The sequence below is a fragment of the Neophocaena asiaeorientalis genome, unplaced genomic scaffold (genome assembly GCF_003031525.2).
Source record: "Neophocaena asiaeorientalis asiaeorientalis breed wild unplaced genomic scaffold, Neophocaena_asiaeorientalis_V1.1 scaffold474, whole genome shotgun sequence".
Taxonomy (NCBI): Eukaryota; Metazoa; Chordata; class Mammalia; order Artiodactyla; family Phocoenidae; genus Neophocaena; species Neophocaena asiaeorientalis.
The window spans coordinates 335824-351579 of NW_020175391.1; the positions used below are offsets into that span (position 1 = coordinate 335824).

At 45.9% G+C, this 15756-nt stretch overlaps 2 protein-coding genes across 4 annotated transcripts; both read right to left on the reverse strand.

Annotated features, from left to right (window-relative positions):
- Nucleotides 1-3394: 3394 nt before the first annotated feature.
- Nucleotides 3395-7900, reverse strand: CIART (circadian associated repressor of transcription). 2 transcript variants are annotated; one of them, XM_024765808.1, is made up of 6 exons: nucleotides 7858-7898; nucleotides 6879-7295; nucleotides 6636-6711; nucleotides 6330-6408; nucleotides 6093-6195; nucleotides 3395-4006 (listed from the first exon to the last, which is right to left on the reverse strand). In XM_024765808.1, exons 2-6 carry the CDS (start codon nucleotides 7281-7283, stop codon nucleotides 3479-3481), a joined length of 1191 nt encoding a protein of 396 aa, XP_024621576.1. In that variant the 5' UTR covers nucleotides 7284-7295; nucleotides 7858-7898; the 3' UTR covers nucleotides 3395-3478. The 2 variants fall into 2 exon arrangements, with proteins under 2 accessions (XP_024621576.1, XP_024621575.1); XM_024765807.1 differs by having other exon boundaries at nucleotides 3429-4006; nucleotides 7665-7900.
- Nucleotides 7901-10002: 2102 nt separating this feature from the next.
- Nucleotides 10003-15376, reverse strand: CUNH1orf54 (chromosome unknown C1orf54 homolog). Of its 2 annotated transcripts, none has more exons than XM_024765810.1 (6): nucleotides 15286-15376; nucleotides 14020-14103; nucleotides 13561-13619; nucleotides 13031-13141; nucleotides 10788-10886; nucleotides 10003-10106 (listed from the first exon to the last, which is right to left on the reverse strand). In XM_024765810.1, the coding sequence occupies exons 1-5, from the start codon at nucleotides 15329-15331 to the stop codon at nucleotides 10791-10793; spliced, it is 396 nt and encodes a 131-aa protein (XP_024621578.1). In that variant the 5' UTR covers nucleotides 15332-15376; the 3' UTR covers nucleotides 10003-10106; nucleotides 10788-10790. The 2 variants fall into 2 exon arrangements, with proteins under 2 accessions (XP_024621578.1, XP_024621577.1); XM_024765809.1 differs by having other exon boundaries at nucleotides 10005-10106; nucleotides 10788-10889.
- Nucleotides 15377-15756: the final 380 nt, after the last annotated feature.

Genomic DNA, 15756 nt, shown 5'->3' on the forward strand with positions numbered 1-15756 from the left:
TTTTTTTTTTTTTTTTTTTTTTTTTTTTGCGTACACGAGCCTCTCACTGTTGTGGCCTCACCCGTTGCGGAGCACAGGCTCCGGACGCGCAGGCTCAGCGGCCATGGCTCACGGGCCCAGCCGCTCCGCGGCATGTGGGATCTTCCCGGACCGGGGCACGAACCCGTGTCCCCTTCATCGGCAGGCGGACTCCCAACCACTGCGCCACCAGGGAAGCCCCTAAGCATATATATCTTTAATGGAGAGAATAATTGGGAGAAGGACTTGAGTTAGTCATGGAAAGAAGTGTAGGGCTTAGTTAACAGAAGCAGGAAAGGCTGGGCAAGGTGAATGGCATGAACAGGAGTTTAGAGGCAAAAAGGCTTACAGTGTTCAGGGCAAACAACAAAAACAACAAAAACCTGGAACAGAGGGATCATACAGGGGAGCAGAGGGAGAAACAGAGACCTTGACTAAAGGCTCTAGACTTTCTTCTCAAAATACCAGGGAGCCATTGAATAGGTAATGACATGCAAAGCATTGTTCCAGGAAGATTAATCTTGTTATCAGTGAGAAGGGTTTAGAGGTAAGAGAGGCTATTGCTATAGTTAAGGTTTAGACCAGAGAGGTGGCAATGGAATGGACAGGAAGAAACAGATTTCAAGAGACATTTCAAATACAGAATAAAAGGGATTTGGTGATTAAATACACCACGTTTTAAGCCTAGTTATATAGAAAAATGATGGTACTGGGGCTTCACTGGTGGTCCAGTGGGTAAGACTCTGTGCTCCCAATGCAGGGGGCCCAGATTCAATTCCTGGTTGGGGAACTAGATCCCGCATGCCACAACTAAGAGTTCGCATGCCGCAATTAAGAGTCCACATGCCACAGCTAAAGAGCCCGCATGCGGCAATGAAGATCCCGTGTGCCACAACTAAGACCTGACGCGGCCTCAATAAATAAGTAATAAATAAATATTTTAAAGAATTAAAAGAAAAATGATGGTACCATCATTAACAGAAGAAAAAGAGGTTGTAAAAAGGCAGAATGGGACATCTCTAAAAGAAGGATAATAGTTTGATTGGTGAGCACTAGAAAAGGTACCAGACTGGAAAATGAGTTCCGTATGACACATTGTGTTGTCTTACACAAGCTACCTAAGTTTTCTCATCTATAAAATGAAGGGGTTGAATTAGATACAGATGGTGCCCTCTTGGCTCTAAAATGCTGAAATTTTCAATGTTTTAAGTGTTAGTAATATGTAAATGGAACTGTCCAGCAGAAATGTAGACATTCAGTATGTCATCTCAGGAAAGACTGGGACTGAAGATGAAGCTTCAGAAGTCTTCTAAGTTGAGGCAATAATTAGAACCATGAAAGGAGAGGAAACCTTGAAGTGAAGGAATGTAGTTAGAGAAAAGAGCCAAGGGCTGAGCCTAAGGGAACATGCATACTCTGGAGTGGGCAGAAGTGAGGCTATTAAGAGATATAGAAGTTGTTGCCAGATAGGTAAGAGGAGAATTAGGATAGCGTGCTGACATGGGATCCAAGGGAGGAGAGTTTCAGTAGGCATTACCAAGAGTGTCAAATGATACTGAGAGCATGGGGTACCTAGGCTTTGTAAAAGTCCCTGGATCTAGCTATTGACTGGATGGAAGCTACATTATAATACTCTAATTCTGTAAGATCTTCTTAGTGACTTAAGAAGGTGCAGTAGAGTGATAGCAGTGGATGCTAGGTTGCAAGAATTTAAGGACTGAGTGGTGGAAAGGAGTCAGAAAGAGTATGATTAGACTACTCTTCTTTTTTGGGGGGGGTTGTTTGTTCATTTTTGTTTTTTAATTTTTTGGCTGCACTGCACGGCATGGGGGATCTTAGTTCCCCGACCAGGTATCAAACCCATGCCCACTACAGTGGAAGCACACAGTCATAACCACTGACTGCCAGGGAAGTCCCTACTCTGTCAAGAATTATAGAGAAAAGATGAGAAAGAGGGCAATTGGGCTCAAGAGATATTTTCTTTTTTTAAAAATTATTTTAAAATTTATTTATTTACTTACTTATTTTTGGCTACGTTGGGTCTTCATTGCTGCACGCAGGCTTTCTCTAGTTGTGGCGAGCGGGGGCTACTCTTCGTTTTGGTGTGCAGGCTTCTCATTGCGGTGGCTTTTCTTATTGCAGAGCACGGGCTCTAGGAGTGTGGGCTTCAGTAGTTGTGGCTCACGGACTCTAGAGCACAGGCTCAGTAGTTGTGGCGCATGAGTTTAGTTGCTCCATGGCATATGGGATCTTCCTGGACCAGGGATCGAACCCATGTCCCCTGTATTGGCAGGGGGATTCTTAACCACTGTGCCACCAGGGAAGTCTCTCGAGAGATATTTTCAAGAAGGGGTACCTAATCATACTTGCGGGAGGAATAATTATTACTTGTAGGAGAAAGAAAGAATAAATAATTCAATAACAAATGGAAGTTACAAGGTAAAGAGGGCGTAAGTGACTCAGCAAAAGTTCCAGAGGTGCAAGGTAATCAAAAGCACAACTGGAGAAGTTTGCCCTAAGGGGAGGGCATGTTGTCTGAAATAAAATGAGACAATAATTCACTGAGAACAGAGGACTTGGGAAACAGGTGAAAGATGTATAACCAGCTATGAGAAATATGCTAAGTAGCCAATATGCAATAACTAAAATGACTAAGTAGTGTGAAACATTGCCAAGGCTGGGAGATGACATAGTTTTGATGGAAACTGTGACAAATCAGAAAGAGTAATGCATGGAGAAGGGTAGACGTAGGTAAATTCACAGACTTCAGTTTTGCCCTTTGATGACACTGGGTAGCATACATTTAGCAGCTGCAGTTTTTTGAAGAAGGAGGCCCAGCATCTGAGGGGACTTCCCATTCTGACAGTTCTGGGGCACCGCTTCCTCTTCAAAACTGGCAACCACAGCGGCTGTTCTGGGCTTTTGTGTCCCTCCTCTGGCAGCAGTAGATTACATATGCATTTAGCCACAAGCATCAACAGCTCCCAATAAAGCAAAGAGCTGCCCCAGAGCAGTAGAACCTGCTAGTCTGGGCCAGCTGGAAGGTTACAAGAGTGAGAGACACAAACAGAAAGGTACTAGTCTCTGGGCCTGAATGAAAAAACCACCCAACTCTGAACCCTGTAACTGTCCCAAGGATGTTCCCTAGGAAGATAGCAGCAGAGAGTCCCTTTTCCTCTCCCACAGGACGTATATTGTCCCATCCAGACTTCTAATTTGGTGGAGCTCGGGTTCACAAACATTCCCATCCCCTTTCTTTCCTGCAGCTCAGAGGATAAATATTGGTATTCGAGGCAGAAGGTTTCAATTTCCCCCTGTCAGCAAACTGTTTAGGTATAAAATTTATTTCATCAGAAAGGATTTCTCTTCCCTCAACACAAATTCACACATTAACAGTTTAAAAAGTATATAGAGAGACATATATTTACACAAATTAGAAACTACAGTCTCAAGTCCTGCATTAGGGATTGAGAGGATGGACATCAGGAGCAACAGAAGGGTGGCTTCTCATCTGTTGTAGGTCTCCCATGGTCATCTCTCTGGTCATGGTGGGTAGACCAGGAGGGGATGGGGTACAGCTCCAGTCTGATGGCAGAGTTACTGGCAAATTGTGGCAACAAGGCCCCTCTCCAGATAGTTTCTTAGGATCACCAGGGATGACAGGAGATGCTGTAGTAGTAGATGGAACTGGAGAGGTTGGGGCTGAGTGGGTGAAGGGCTGTACTCCATGCTGGAGGAAAAGGATGACACCGATGCTGGTTCCAGTGCCTAAAGGACCATGGCTAAAGGAGATGGTACCTGGGGAACTGAGAGGGGGATTGCAAATTGGAGTAGTGTGGATCCAAGTGAGGTTCATAGCTGGCCATTCAGTGAGGTGCCAAGGCTGCTTTGGTTTCAATATTAGCTGTCCTAGCTGTGTCTGGTCCATCTTTTCCACAGAAAGTGCAGGAGAGGAAGCAGCTGGATAACTGTGGTGGCCTGGAGAATGCTAGGGAAGGGGAGAAAAGAGAAAAAATTATATGAGAAAGCTTTCAGATTAACTCCACCCGGTTGCTTAAACATTTGCTTTCCTTGGGAACTCTGTAATGCTACCATACCTTGTTTTATGCAATAGATAATTTCCTGTCAGGCCATGATTAAGTAAAAGTTTTAGTAACCAAACTGTACTTTCATTTACTTAACAAATTCTTGTACCACACACTATATAGGCGCTGGCTATTCACACGTATACAAAATAAAACAAACAGTCCCATAGATTCTCACTATTCATAAACTAATTTATTTTAGAACTTCTTTCTGAAAAGTCTATTTTTAACTGGAATCATCATTTCCCAATTTCTGTATTTTAAGTTCTAATTTCCTATGTTGAGTTCCTTAAGAAGTGTAGATTAATATGCAGGCAAGATCCTCCTGCTTATGTTTATGTATTTATTTTTTAATTTTTAAAATAAATGTATTTATTTATTTTTGGCTGCCTTGGGTCTTCGTTGCTGTGTGCAGGCTTTCTCTAGCTGCGGCGAGCGGGGGCTACTCTTTGTTGTGGTGCACAGGCTACTCATTGTGGTGGCTTCTCTTGTTGCAGAGCACGGGCTCTAGGCGTGCGGGCTTCAGTAGTTGTGGCACTTAGGCTCAGTAAGTAGTTGTGGCACACGGGCTTAGTGGCTCAGCGGCATGTGGGATCTTCCCGGACCAGGGCTCGAACCCGTGCCCCTGCATTGGCAGGCAGATTCTTAACCACTGCACCACCAGGGAAGTCCCCCTCCTGCTTTTTTTTTAAAATTTATTTATTTGTTTATTTTTGGCTGCATTGGGTCTTCGTTGCTGCGTGGGCTTTTTTTAGTTGTGGCGAGCGGGGGCTACTCTTCGTTGCGGCGCATGGGCTTCTCATTGTGGTGGCTTCTCTTGTTGAGGAGCACAGGCTCCAGGCACATGGGCTTCAGTAGTTGTGGCACGTGGGCTCAGTAGTTGTGGCTCGTGGGCTCTAGAGCGCAGGCTCAGTAGCTGTGGCGCACGGGCTTAGTTGCTCCATGGCATGCGGGATCTTCCCAGACCACAGCTCGAACCCGTGTCCCCTGGGTTAGCAGGCAGGTTCTTAACCACTGTGCCTCCCGGGAAGTCCCCTCCTGCTTATTTACAACTCAATTATTCCCACAGCAGTTGAAAACAAGGACTGTCCATTAGCTACAGGAAACATTCCTCTCCCTATCATTTGAGTGCCCCCTACATACTCTACTATTTGAAGGCACAGAAAATAGGTCATTCCACACTAGATCTAAGAATCTTTTCAGGGACTTCCCTGGTGGTGGTGCAGTGGTTAAGATTACACCTTCCAAGGCAGGGGACATGGGGCCGGGAAGATCCCACATGCAGCGAAGCAACTATGCCCGTGCACCACAACTACTGAGTCCACGTGCCACAACAACTGAAGCCTGTGCGACTAGAGCCCGTGCTCCACAACAAGAGAAGCTACCGCAATGAGAAGCCCGTGCACCACAACGAAGACTGGCATCCGCTCACCGCAACTAGAGAAAGCCCACGTGCAGCAACGAAGACCCAACGCAGCCAAAAAAAAAAAAGAATCTTTGCAATACTCTCCTTATGGGTGCCCCATGGGTGCCTTCACCCCTCCCAGTGATGTACTTCTTGTGACCAGTCCTCAAAACCCATGCTTCCAGAGGGATACAAGGGTACTTGGGAAGGAGTAAAAAGAGGGAGAGGGAAAGGGGTTTAGGGGCAGCAGAAGAGAAAAGATTTGCAGAGAGAAGCTGAGGAATCTTCCTGCATGATTCATTTGGCCAGGTAAAAAGCATTCTGTATCTATGCAGAAAGCAGATAAGCTACAACATGAGGAACAGGGCTAAATTCCATGGAGTTCCTTGAGATGATCCAAACAAAATAGAACCCCCAAACACCTAGAAATCAAGACAATGAAGGAAGTTTAGGCATTCCCTTCCCTGAAAAGAAAACTTGTTGAAAAGTTCCAAAAGAAAATGCAAGAGGGAGCCCAATTCTGCATGTACACTTCATTTCTTTGGTTATTTCCCCACCTTTTCCTCAGGTTTATAAGTTCTCACCTTGGTCAGCTGACTATGCAATGATGACTTCTGGGCAGCTATATGAGGAAACCAAGTCTTTAACATTCCTTCTACCTGTAGCAGGGTTCCTAGATAACGCTCTCTGTGAGGAGAAAAAAAAAAGCCATTAGGTGTGAAAAAAGCAACAGGACAGGACTGGAGATAGCTCCTTTTTTATGAAGTACTGAGGAAAGAGCTCTTTTATGAAGTACTGAGGAAAGAATCAAGGGGACTTACCCCATCTGTGGCTTCTGCAAAACACCTACTATACGCTGGATCCTGTCCATTGCCACGCTCTGCTGGAAACTGCTCAACCCTGGGGTCAGGAAAGAGAAAGATCAAGGATTGAGATTCAATAATTTAATCAGGTAAAGGAAAGACAGAAGGGGTTAAAATGGATTCACCTAAAGAAATAGTCACAGGAGAAAAAGCTAATCATCCAGGCCCCAAACAAAGACTTAAGAGAAATACACATTCAAAACATATTTTGAGAGACAGAGAGATGAATGTAGCTCAAATGAATGCAAGTAATCAGATAACTACCTCTCTCAAATCGACCCATCTTCAGTCCATTCAGTAGGTCTGTGAGAGGGGGTATGAATCCTCGGAGCTCTTTACACTGTAGAAAAACAGGACGAAGGGTATGAGAAGACCAAGAACTGCCCACACCAGTACTTATTCTTCCATCTCCCAATCTGAGAGCCAATACTATCCTCATGGGGTCCTTACCAACCAACTGGGTGCTAAGCCACTTGGTCGTATCTCCTTTCCCCAGCTTTCTCTTACCTTCTGAGCAAAGAGCAGGTCTCCTTCTGTGGTACAACCCTGGATGTTTAGACTGGTCTCCAATTCACCACCTCTTGATCTTTTGACCCCAGATCCTGACATAGAAGAAGCCAAGCCCCGCTGTTCCGAATGAGATGCTGTAGGTTGCTTACTGGAAACCTTGGGTCGTTGCCTGCAGCGGATAGGACCAGGGCTGGGCCGAAAACCTCCCCTCTGACCAACAGTGTCTGGCCTGGGGCCATGGGCCCACTTGTCCTCCCTCTCACTATCGGAGGGGAAGCCAGAGTCACTGTTCACTGGGGAGGTGGAAAAAGAGGAATAAAGAGAGTAGGAAGAAACGCTAGATGGAGAATCCATGGGTTCAGAAGCAGGGGCTGGAGAGCAGCTTCCGGAGTACCCAAACATCGGGACCTGCAACTGAAGAGCAAAGCGAGGGAGTTTGAAACCAGAATCTGAGTATTAGGAAATGGACTGGGAGACTAGGGTGTACTGTCTGCGATCATAATATCTCCTCCCTCCCTCCCCAATATTACCTGTCTCAGGGACAATTTAAAAAGTCATCTTCCCCGCCTCCCCTCCTCCATTAAGAACCTGGATTGCCTCTCTGGCCTCCGCAGAGCAGCTCTCAGCCTGACACAGACTCTTTTCCCTCAGTTCAGAGTAAATATAATGATTTGACACCTTTCCCCGGTTCGCCTCTTCTGGTCTCATCCTGACGCCGCAGTGAGCCTCTCTACCTGAGATCACGCCACCGGCAAGCCGGAAATCTGCGGCACCCGAACCCACCTAGGGACCCGGCAGCAACCTCCCTCCTCTTGCCAATCTTTCTGATCAGGATCCCTGCGCCGGACCATCTCCAGTCGCGCCTGACACGTGATGCGATCCCTCTCAATACCAATATCCGCGTTGAGTCCCTAAGCCCACTCCCACCGGGTCTGATCCTCCTGCGCGGATCGCTCCCTGACCTGAGTCTCCTCACCTGTGTCGGTCGGCTCAGCCCAGGCTGTCTCCAGCTCCTACTCCGACTGTCGGGTCAGGGCTACCCACCTCCGCCTCCCTCCCACTGGGTCCCGCCCCTTCCCCCTCCCAGACACGTGCAGCTCCGCACGTGCCTTCCCCCGGCGTACACAGACCTCGCACCCTCATTGGTTGTCTAGCCGGTGGCACGTGACTCTCGTTACTGAAGTTCACATTCCATTTGCTACAGCATACAGGGGCTCGGCCAATAAAGAGGCAGTCAGGTGACGATTGGTTGGAAGGTAAGCATTCCGTGCTCCGCCCCTACATGCGGCTAGCGAGGAGGACCCGGTGATGAGAGAAGGAGGAGGATGGAAAAAGAGTGGAAAAGAAGGGAGGGGAGGAAAAGGGCGGAGCCTGTGGCTTTAAATAGGATGGTGGTGTGCCGGAGCCGCGCAGCTGGAGTGTGCAGACTGGTTGTGTGACCTAAGGAGTGAGCCTTGAGATGTGGGACTCTTGGCTCTTCCTTGGGAACCGACCCCTCTGCCCCCTCTTTCAGCGCCTCCGCTCACGAGTGCAGCACGTGGAAACGATCAGCGACTTGCGTCTGCAACGTGTGTGAGACAATGGATGTGTGCCACTATGTATACTCTCCCCCTCTCGGCGGCCCAGCTCTCGTGACTTCCCGGTCTCTGTTTCACCCTCCCCTCCTCCTCCTTCTCCTACAAGTTGGGTGCCTCCTGCCCTGTTGGGTGAGGAGGGTGGGGATTGCTGCCGAGAACACCGCGTCCTCTCCCCGGCTCCCGCTGGGGCGGCTCCACCAGCCCTTTCCTTATGTAACCCGCCACGCACGTTACCAGCTCAGATGCCAGCCCGCCACGACTCCAGAGGTCAAAGCCCCGCTGGGTTGCTCCTGACTTTTCTACCCGGTTCCCTGGGCCCTGCGCCCTTAGTTCTGTGTTTCTTAGCACAAGAAAAGGAGAGTGGGTAGGTCTCTGATCTCCTAGATTATGTACTTGTCCAGATTCAGTTTCTTCATTTGTCCTCTAGAGAAGATTTGAAGGACGGAGGGTGGCAAGTCCGGAGTTTACTATTCACTGGCCCTTGCAGTGCTTTGTTTTGTTTTGTTTGTTTGTTTTCTTTTGCTGTGCCAGGAGGCTTGCGGGATCTCAGTTCCCCAACGAGGAATTGAATCCGGGTGACCGCAGCGAAAGCCCGGAGTGCTAACCACTAAGCCACCGGGGAACTCCCCCTTGCAGTATTGAGAGCACAGTGGAGAGAAGGGGACAGGACCCAGGGACTGTGGGCTGATTGAAGCTATAACATCGAAGAGGCCGCAAGGGGGCAGCCCAGTTCTTTTTAGGGTCGAAGGATAAAAGGAAAAAAAATTTTTTTCAAGTTTGTCCCTGGGCTTCCCTGGTGACGCAGTGGTTAAGAATCCAACTGCCGATGCAGGGGACACAGTTTCGAGGCCTGGTTGAGGAAGATCCCACGTGCTGCGGAGCAACTAAGCCCATGTGCCACAACTATTGAGCCTGCACTCTAGAGCCCGCAAGCCACAACTACTGAAGCCCACGCGTCTAAAGCCCGTGCACCACAACAAGAGAAGCCACCGCTATGAGAAGCCCGCGCACCGCAACCAAGAATAGCACCCGCTCGCCGCAACTAGAGAAAGCCTGCAGCAACAAAGACCCAAAGCAGCCAAAAATAAATAAATAAATTTATAAAAAGAAAAAAACAGTCTGTCCTCGAATGCCTTAATTACTAACTGAAAAGGTACATAGTTAGGGGCTGGAGGGGGGAGATAAGGGAGGGAGGGTGTGAATTTTAAAAATCTATTCTAAGTAGTTTTTGATATTTTACATATGTTTAACAATGTGCTTATTTTATAAAAAGGGTTCCACTTCAACTTTCTTTCTCCAGATATACTGTCTCAACACCATATATGATAAAGCAAAACAGTAGAATTAGAGGGAATTATAGGCTGTGAATAAACCTGTTGTTTGTGGGTATTTTTCTCCATTCTTCCCAAAATTTCAGGGTTTATTTTTTCACAGCCCTAATAATTCCCTCTAACTCTACTGTCGCCTAACTCCCTTTCTAATCTACCCTTCACACACCTATATCCTGGTGCTCTCTTCAGTGTTGCAGCTTTAGAACTGACCCTCATAAAGGAGTAGAGAGTAACCAGATTACTTCATTTATTTATTTAATCTTCCACTTTCCTCTTCCCAAATCCCCATCCGATGAGTCGTAGCAGCCTTTCCTCTCCTAAAAAAACAAACAAACAAAAAAAAAAACGAAGAAAGGGAAAAACAAAAAAACAGGGTCAGGGGACTCAGGAAGCCCCTCCCACCTCTATGGAAACCCCCCAGATTTCTTATTTTGAGCTAGATTTCCTCATGACATCCACTACATGTGTCCCCCTCCCCTCTTTACTCCTTCCTTCTGCTAAACCCCTTCATGCCCATAGTTATTTAGATTACCAACTTAAATTCCTTCCCTATAATACAGGTTTCTCTTCCTTCCCCCTTTCCACCATCTCTCCCCTACATTAGGGAACCACCCCCACTTCTGCCTCTTGACTCTGCCAGGTTGTAGAGCCCCTCCCATTTTGCCCTCTGGCACCTGAAGAGCCTTAAACCAGGCCAGGCTGGAACCAGCTTTGATTCCTCGAGGCAGACTGGAAACCTGGAGAAGTTTCTTCTCCATTCCACCTGCTTCTGCTCTAGGAGGTCCTGAAATCCTCCCAGTTCAGAAAGAGTAATGACTCTTATGACAAAGGCCTTTGCCTCAACATCTCTTAAACCTCCTTAAAGTTAGATAAGATTTTTCTATATGTGATCCCTCTTTAAGCAGCTCAGACAGAATTGACCAGGCTGGAAACACTAGCCAGAGATACTGGTAAAATTGCTTCACAGACTCCCCCAAGGCCAGTGGCTGCACTCTCACCTTCTACATGAAATACATCCCCCCCTGAACGAGGGCCCAGGACAGGAGGAGTGCACCAGGACTCTGCAGACTGGATACAGCATTGTTCAGATCTGGACTCTGCTAAAATACAGACATCCCCTCATAGTAGGCTAGTGTCACCCTTCCTACTGCCCACCTCCCACTCTGGAAGGATAACCATCTCTTTACACCAATCTCTGTCTTCTTTCCTCTGAGCTTAGAGAAAGATCCAGCCCTCCTCCCCATCACTATAAGAAGTCCTTTCCTCTGTGCCTTTCAGCCATTCCTGACCATACCAGGGAGACCTGACTCAATTCAATGAGATTTTTTTTTTTTTTTCAATGAGATGTTTTTTGTTTTGTTTTTTAAGCTATGTGCATGACACTATACTAGTCACTGTGCTAGGTGCCATAGGGGGGACATAAATATAATTAAGACAGTGGTTCTGTCCTCACAGAGTTTACAATCTAAAGAGAGCCTACTATACACTTTAAAATATTTATCTGTCCTTGTCAAGCATCAGCTTTCCATTTCTACTAATTCTTCCCATCTGTGTTCAACTATATTCAGACTGCACTTTGATCCTGTTGCCCTTTCTAGCTGTTGCTTCTCTTTTTGCATTACCAGATTTCTCAGATGGTTGGTCTATCCTCTCCCTCCACTTCCTCACAATGTATTCCCGCTCTAACACCACAAAATCTAGCTTTTGCTACATCCACTCAATTAAAACTACTTTCTCTGTGATTATCAATCACCTCCTTCTCCTTGGCCTCTTGGTAGCTTTTGATTGACTGTATTAAGCTTTCTCTTCTAGACTTTAAAATACAAATTTGGCTATCTGCCTACCTCTCCAATCAGCTCGTCTCCATTTCCTTTGTTGACTCCTCTTCTACTAACTACCGGCACAGTCATTGGCCTTTTGGTCTTCTGTGTGTACTGGCTCTAATGAGCTCTACTTTTGTGACTGTGACTTGGCACTTAGAACTGTAGCACTGACTTAATTCAGCTACCTTTACGACACCCTCATAGGGCTGTCATTATAAATTCAGCTTGGCCAATACCAAATTTATAACTTCACTCCTAAATCATTCTAATCTCCCACAGTTCCCATTTTGGTCAACCGTTTTCCCAGATATCCATGTTTAAAACTTTTAAGTTATTTTAACTCTCTCCTCATTTATTGCCCATATGAAATTATCACTGGAGCAAGGCATTTTCTTCAAAATGTTTCTTATTTTTCTCCTCTCCATTCAAAATGCCACTTCCCTAGTCCAGACCTTTAATGGATTGTTTCTGGAATGATGCAAATCTCATGAGTCTCTCTCCACTCCACTGCATCCTTCATACAACCAGATAAATCATTTTTCAAAAATACCACTTTCATTGTGTGTTTACCACACTGAAGAACTTACTAGGCTCCCTATTGCTTATAAGTCTGAACCTTCCCTGATACTTCAGACTCTGTAATTTGGCCCTATCTTCCCATATGTGAGATTATCAAGCAAATATTTGGAGCACTGTAAATTTTATTTCTTAATTTCCCACTGTTCCTTTCCATATACCCTCTCCTTCAGTCATACTCCATCCACTAAACATACCCTGCTTGTTCTATCCCCCTTGTCTATGCAGCTCTTTCACTCTTGGAATAACTATTCTTCCCCCTAATTGCTGTCATCCTTTCATAACTTCCTGCCAACCAAAAGCTCACCTATTCTTCAAAGTGTATTTCAAGCATAATTACCTCCTAAAAGTCTTCCAGACAACTTCAGCCTGTGCTAGTCTCTCTCCTTCCACAGCCTAAAGCACTTGTTTGTCATATGCTGTCAAATGTATATGCAATTTAACATTGTTACAAATCTTTTCATTTTGTTTTAAATGTTTCATAAGTGTGAACTTGAGTTTTATGAATACTTTGAGGACAATAACAACATCACAGATTTCTTTTTCATCATCAGCAGCAGCAGCAGCTCTAGGCATAGGTTACTTACACATTAAATACTATTCAACTGAAATTTAACTGCACCAAATCTTCCCAGTGTTCTGTATACGGGTTAGTATTAAATCTCAGTGAAAGGAATGATGGCCAAGCTGAGATGAACACCTGCATTGTAATACTAGTTATTTGGCTCCCCCATCCACCAAAGCCTCCCTCTGCTGCACGTCACCAGCTCTGGGATCTATCCAGGGTAAGGGTTGTCTGTCTCCCCCTCCCCCCACCCCCGCCTTATCCCCAATCCACTCACTGGTTCCATTGTCACTGGTTTCTCTGTTACAGGCTTCTGATGGTCTGCAAGGTCTGTTTCACGACTAATGGTAGTCTCTACTGCTTCCATTACCTCCTTATCCCACTTGTTCTGCCCTCAGTAGGATTAGGAAACACAGAGTTATCACTGCCTCCATCCAGCATCCTCACAGATTTTCTATTTAGAGTTCTTTTCTCCTTCACCACCTCTTCTCCCCCCTTCCCATCCCCCAAGACTTAAGCTCAGGGATCTTCCCTACTTCATGTTTGCATGGATTATGTACCCATCCCATTCACCATTTTTCCCTTGTCTCAAGGATTTTTCCTCCCTTTCAGTGTCTTAGCAAACCTACTGCATTCTGGCTTCCTCCCCAGCTTTGGTTAACAAATTTGTTTTGGGCTCACTACCTAGTTTCACTTCACCTAACTAATTTTTATTCCTGTTCATCACTTACATTTCAACAATGACCAGTTTCTTTTTAACTGTTACCTATCCTGATCCTCCTAGAGGGTCATGTAGATATCACTCACCAGCCTGTTCTCTGACTCAAACATAGAGTAATCAACAGTGAAGTTTGCACCAAAGTCATCTGGGGAGGAGAAAAAAAATTAGTAGTAACAAAGGTAGCACTAGATCTGGAAATGAGAAGAGGAAGAAACCGTTCAGAATACTTCAATTTGCTCAAGTTGTAAAATTTACTGGTATAATTCTAATGAACTTTTGATGTTGAAATGTTTGTGAATGTGTATGCATTTATATTTTCAATCTGGTGTCTAAAATCATGTACAATTTGAAAAATTTCTAATTTCTAAAGGCTTGAAAATCACTAGTTTGAGACATAACATCATGAGCTTGATAGTCTTTGCTCATAGCCACATTTCTCTCTGACCTAGTTATACCATTGTAAAGGAAACGTCAAAGTGTCAGAACTGAGCATCTCCCAAACCTCTCTCCATCCTGCGAAGGGTCAGAACCTTATACATACTCACCATAGTTGGGGGTGACTGTGTAATAATAGACCACCTGATAATAGTCATCCTCTTCCAGTCCTTCTTCATCCTCATATTCTTGTCCTAGGGGGACAAGGACTAGAGGTCAGGGGGCATCTGGAACTCCTTAGCAATAGAAGGACACCTGACGTTGACCTCAGCTCTATCAGTTTCCTTTCCTTCTGCCTCCACTCTACTATCTCCCTGCCTCTGTACCTCTAAACCTTTCTCAGTCTTCTGGGCTCCATAACTCTGATGAGACCTGTTACACTGTGCCCTTTCAATCCAGGAACTCCCAGAAGAGAAAACGGGTCCCTTCACACACTGTAACCCAAACTAAGCCTTAAAAAGGTAGGAAGCAGAGAGACACCAGAAATTAAGACCTCCAAATCCACTCCTCAGTATGCTCTAGACCTACTGTATTTGTGAGAGATTTTCTCTTATCAGTGTCTCCCACAACTAACACACACACACAGCCTCTTGGACTTGGGCTTTAGTTCCAGTTTCAATGCTAACTAGTAGAATATCTCTGAACAAGCCAGTTAACATCTGCTTTCTTAAAATGAGTCAGCTGGACTAAATTATCCATCTGCATTAGTTTTTCTTCCTTTCCAGGATTAAAAATATGTGGCTTGGAATTGACTGGGTCAGGAATTCTAGGCCTCCTGCTAAATATTTCCCTAAGCTCCTTGAATGCTCTCTCTTAACCCCAAGCAATGACACAGAGTCTGGAGGAAAAGGAAACAATGAGAGCACCTGGCAGACTGGGAACAAAGGAGGGAAGGAGCCAAGCTACTTTTGGGACCTTGTCCCTGAAGGCAGACAGTACTCACTATCCTAAAAGCCACCCCTTCTGTGTCTTTACTAGTACAAAGTTTTTCTCCAACTCGCTGGGAAAGAAGATACCCTGGCTTCCCTCGCTAGTTTCAGACTGCCCCACCTTCAAAGAGTCCACCTCTCTCCACTCTCACTTTAGTCCTTCTCATCTTGTTCAACTCTGTGGTTATGGCGAGCTGAGTTCACTCTTGTTAGGACCTCCCCATGGCTGGGGCTCCATCCCCATCAGCTCTCTCTTCTTTGCTCTCCTTGCCTTTTCCTGGCCCTAATTTCCAGGTTCCCCCTCTGCCCCTGAAATCTAACACAGTTGAGAAAGTGTTATCACTCCTTATTGAACTGCACCTCCCGCCCTCTCCTCATTTTCTTTTCTCCCACCCCATTTATGGTAGAAGACCTGGCTCAAAAGCTCAGGGAGAGACGTGTACTTACCCAGGATGAGTGGCACAGCAAGGATGGCTACAAAGAGGACATCCATTCTGGATTCTGCACTAGTGCCTTGAAAGTAAAAAAGGAAATTACAGCGTTTCCCACCAAACTTACCCCGCCTTCTGCCCTCCTCCAAAGCAGGGAAGGAGCTGCAGCAGTCCTTCTCCCAGGGGGGGAATTCCCCGCCCACTTGCTTACTGACTGGGCCATCAGTTACTGCCAGTGCGGTCCTCAGCCACAGCTGCCCAGATCAAGAGAGGCAAAGTGAACTTTGATGGAAACATGTTCATCGAGACCCTCTGGCTCTAGACTAGATCCATTCAGGCCTCCTGCTGCCACTTCCAGAAAAACAAAACAAACAAACCAACCCACAAAAAAACCCCCCAAAACCCAAACCAAACAACAACAAAAACCCCAGCCTACCAAGGAGTTTCCCCTCTCACCTACTTTCCTTCCTTGTTCCCAGTCCTCACA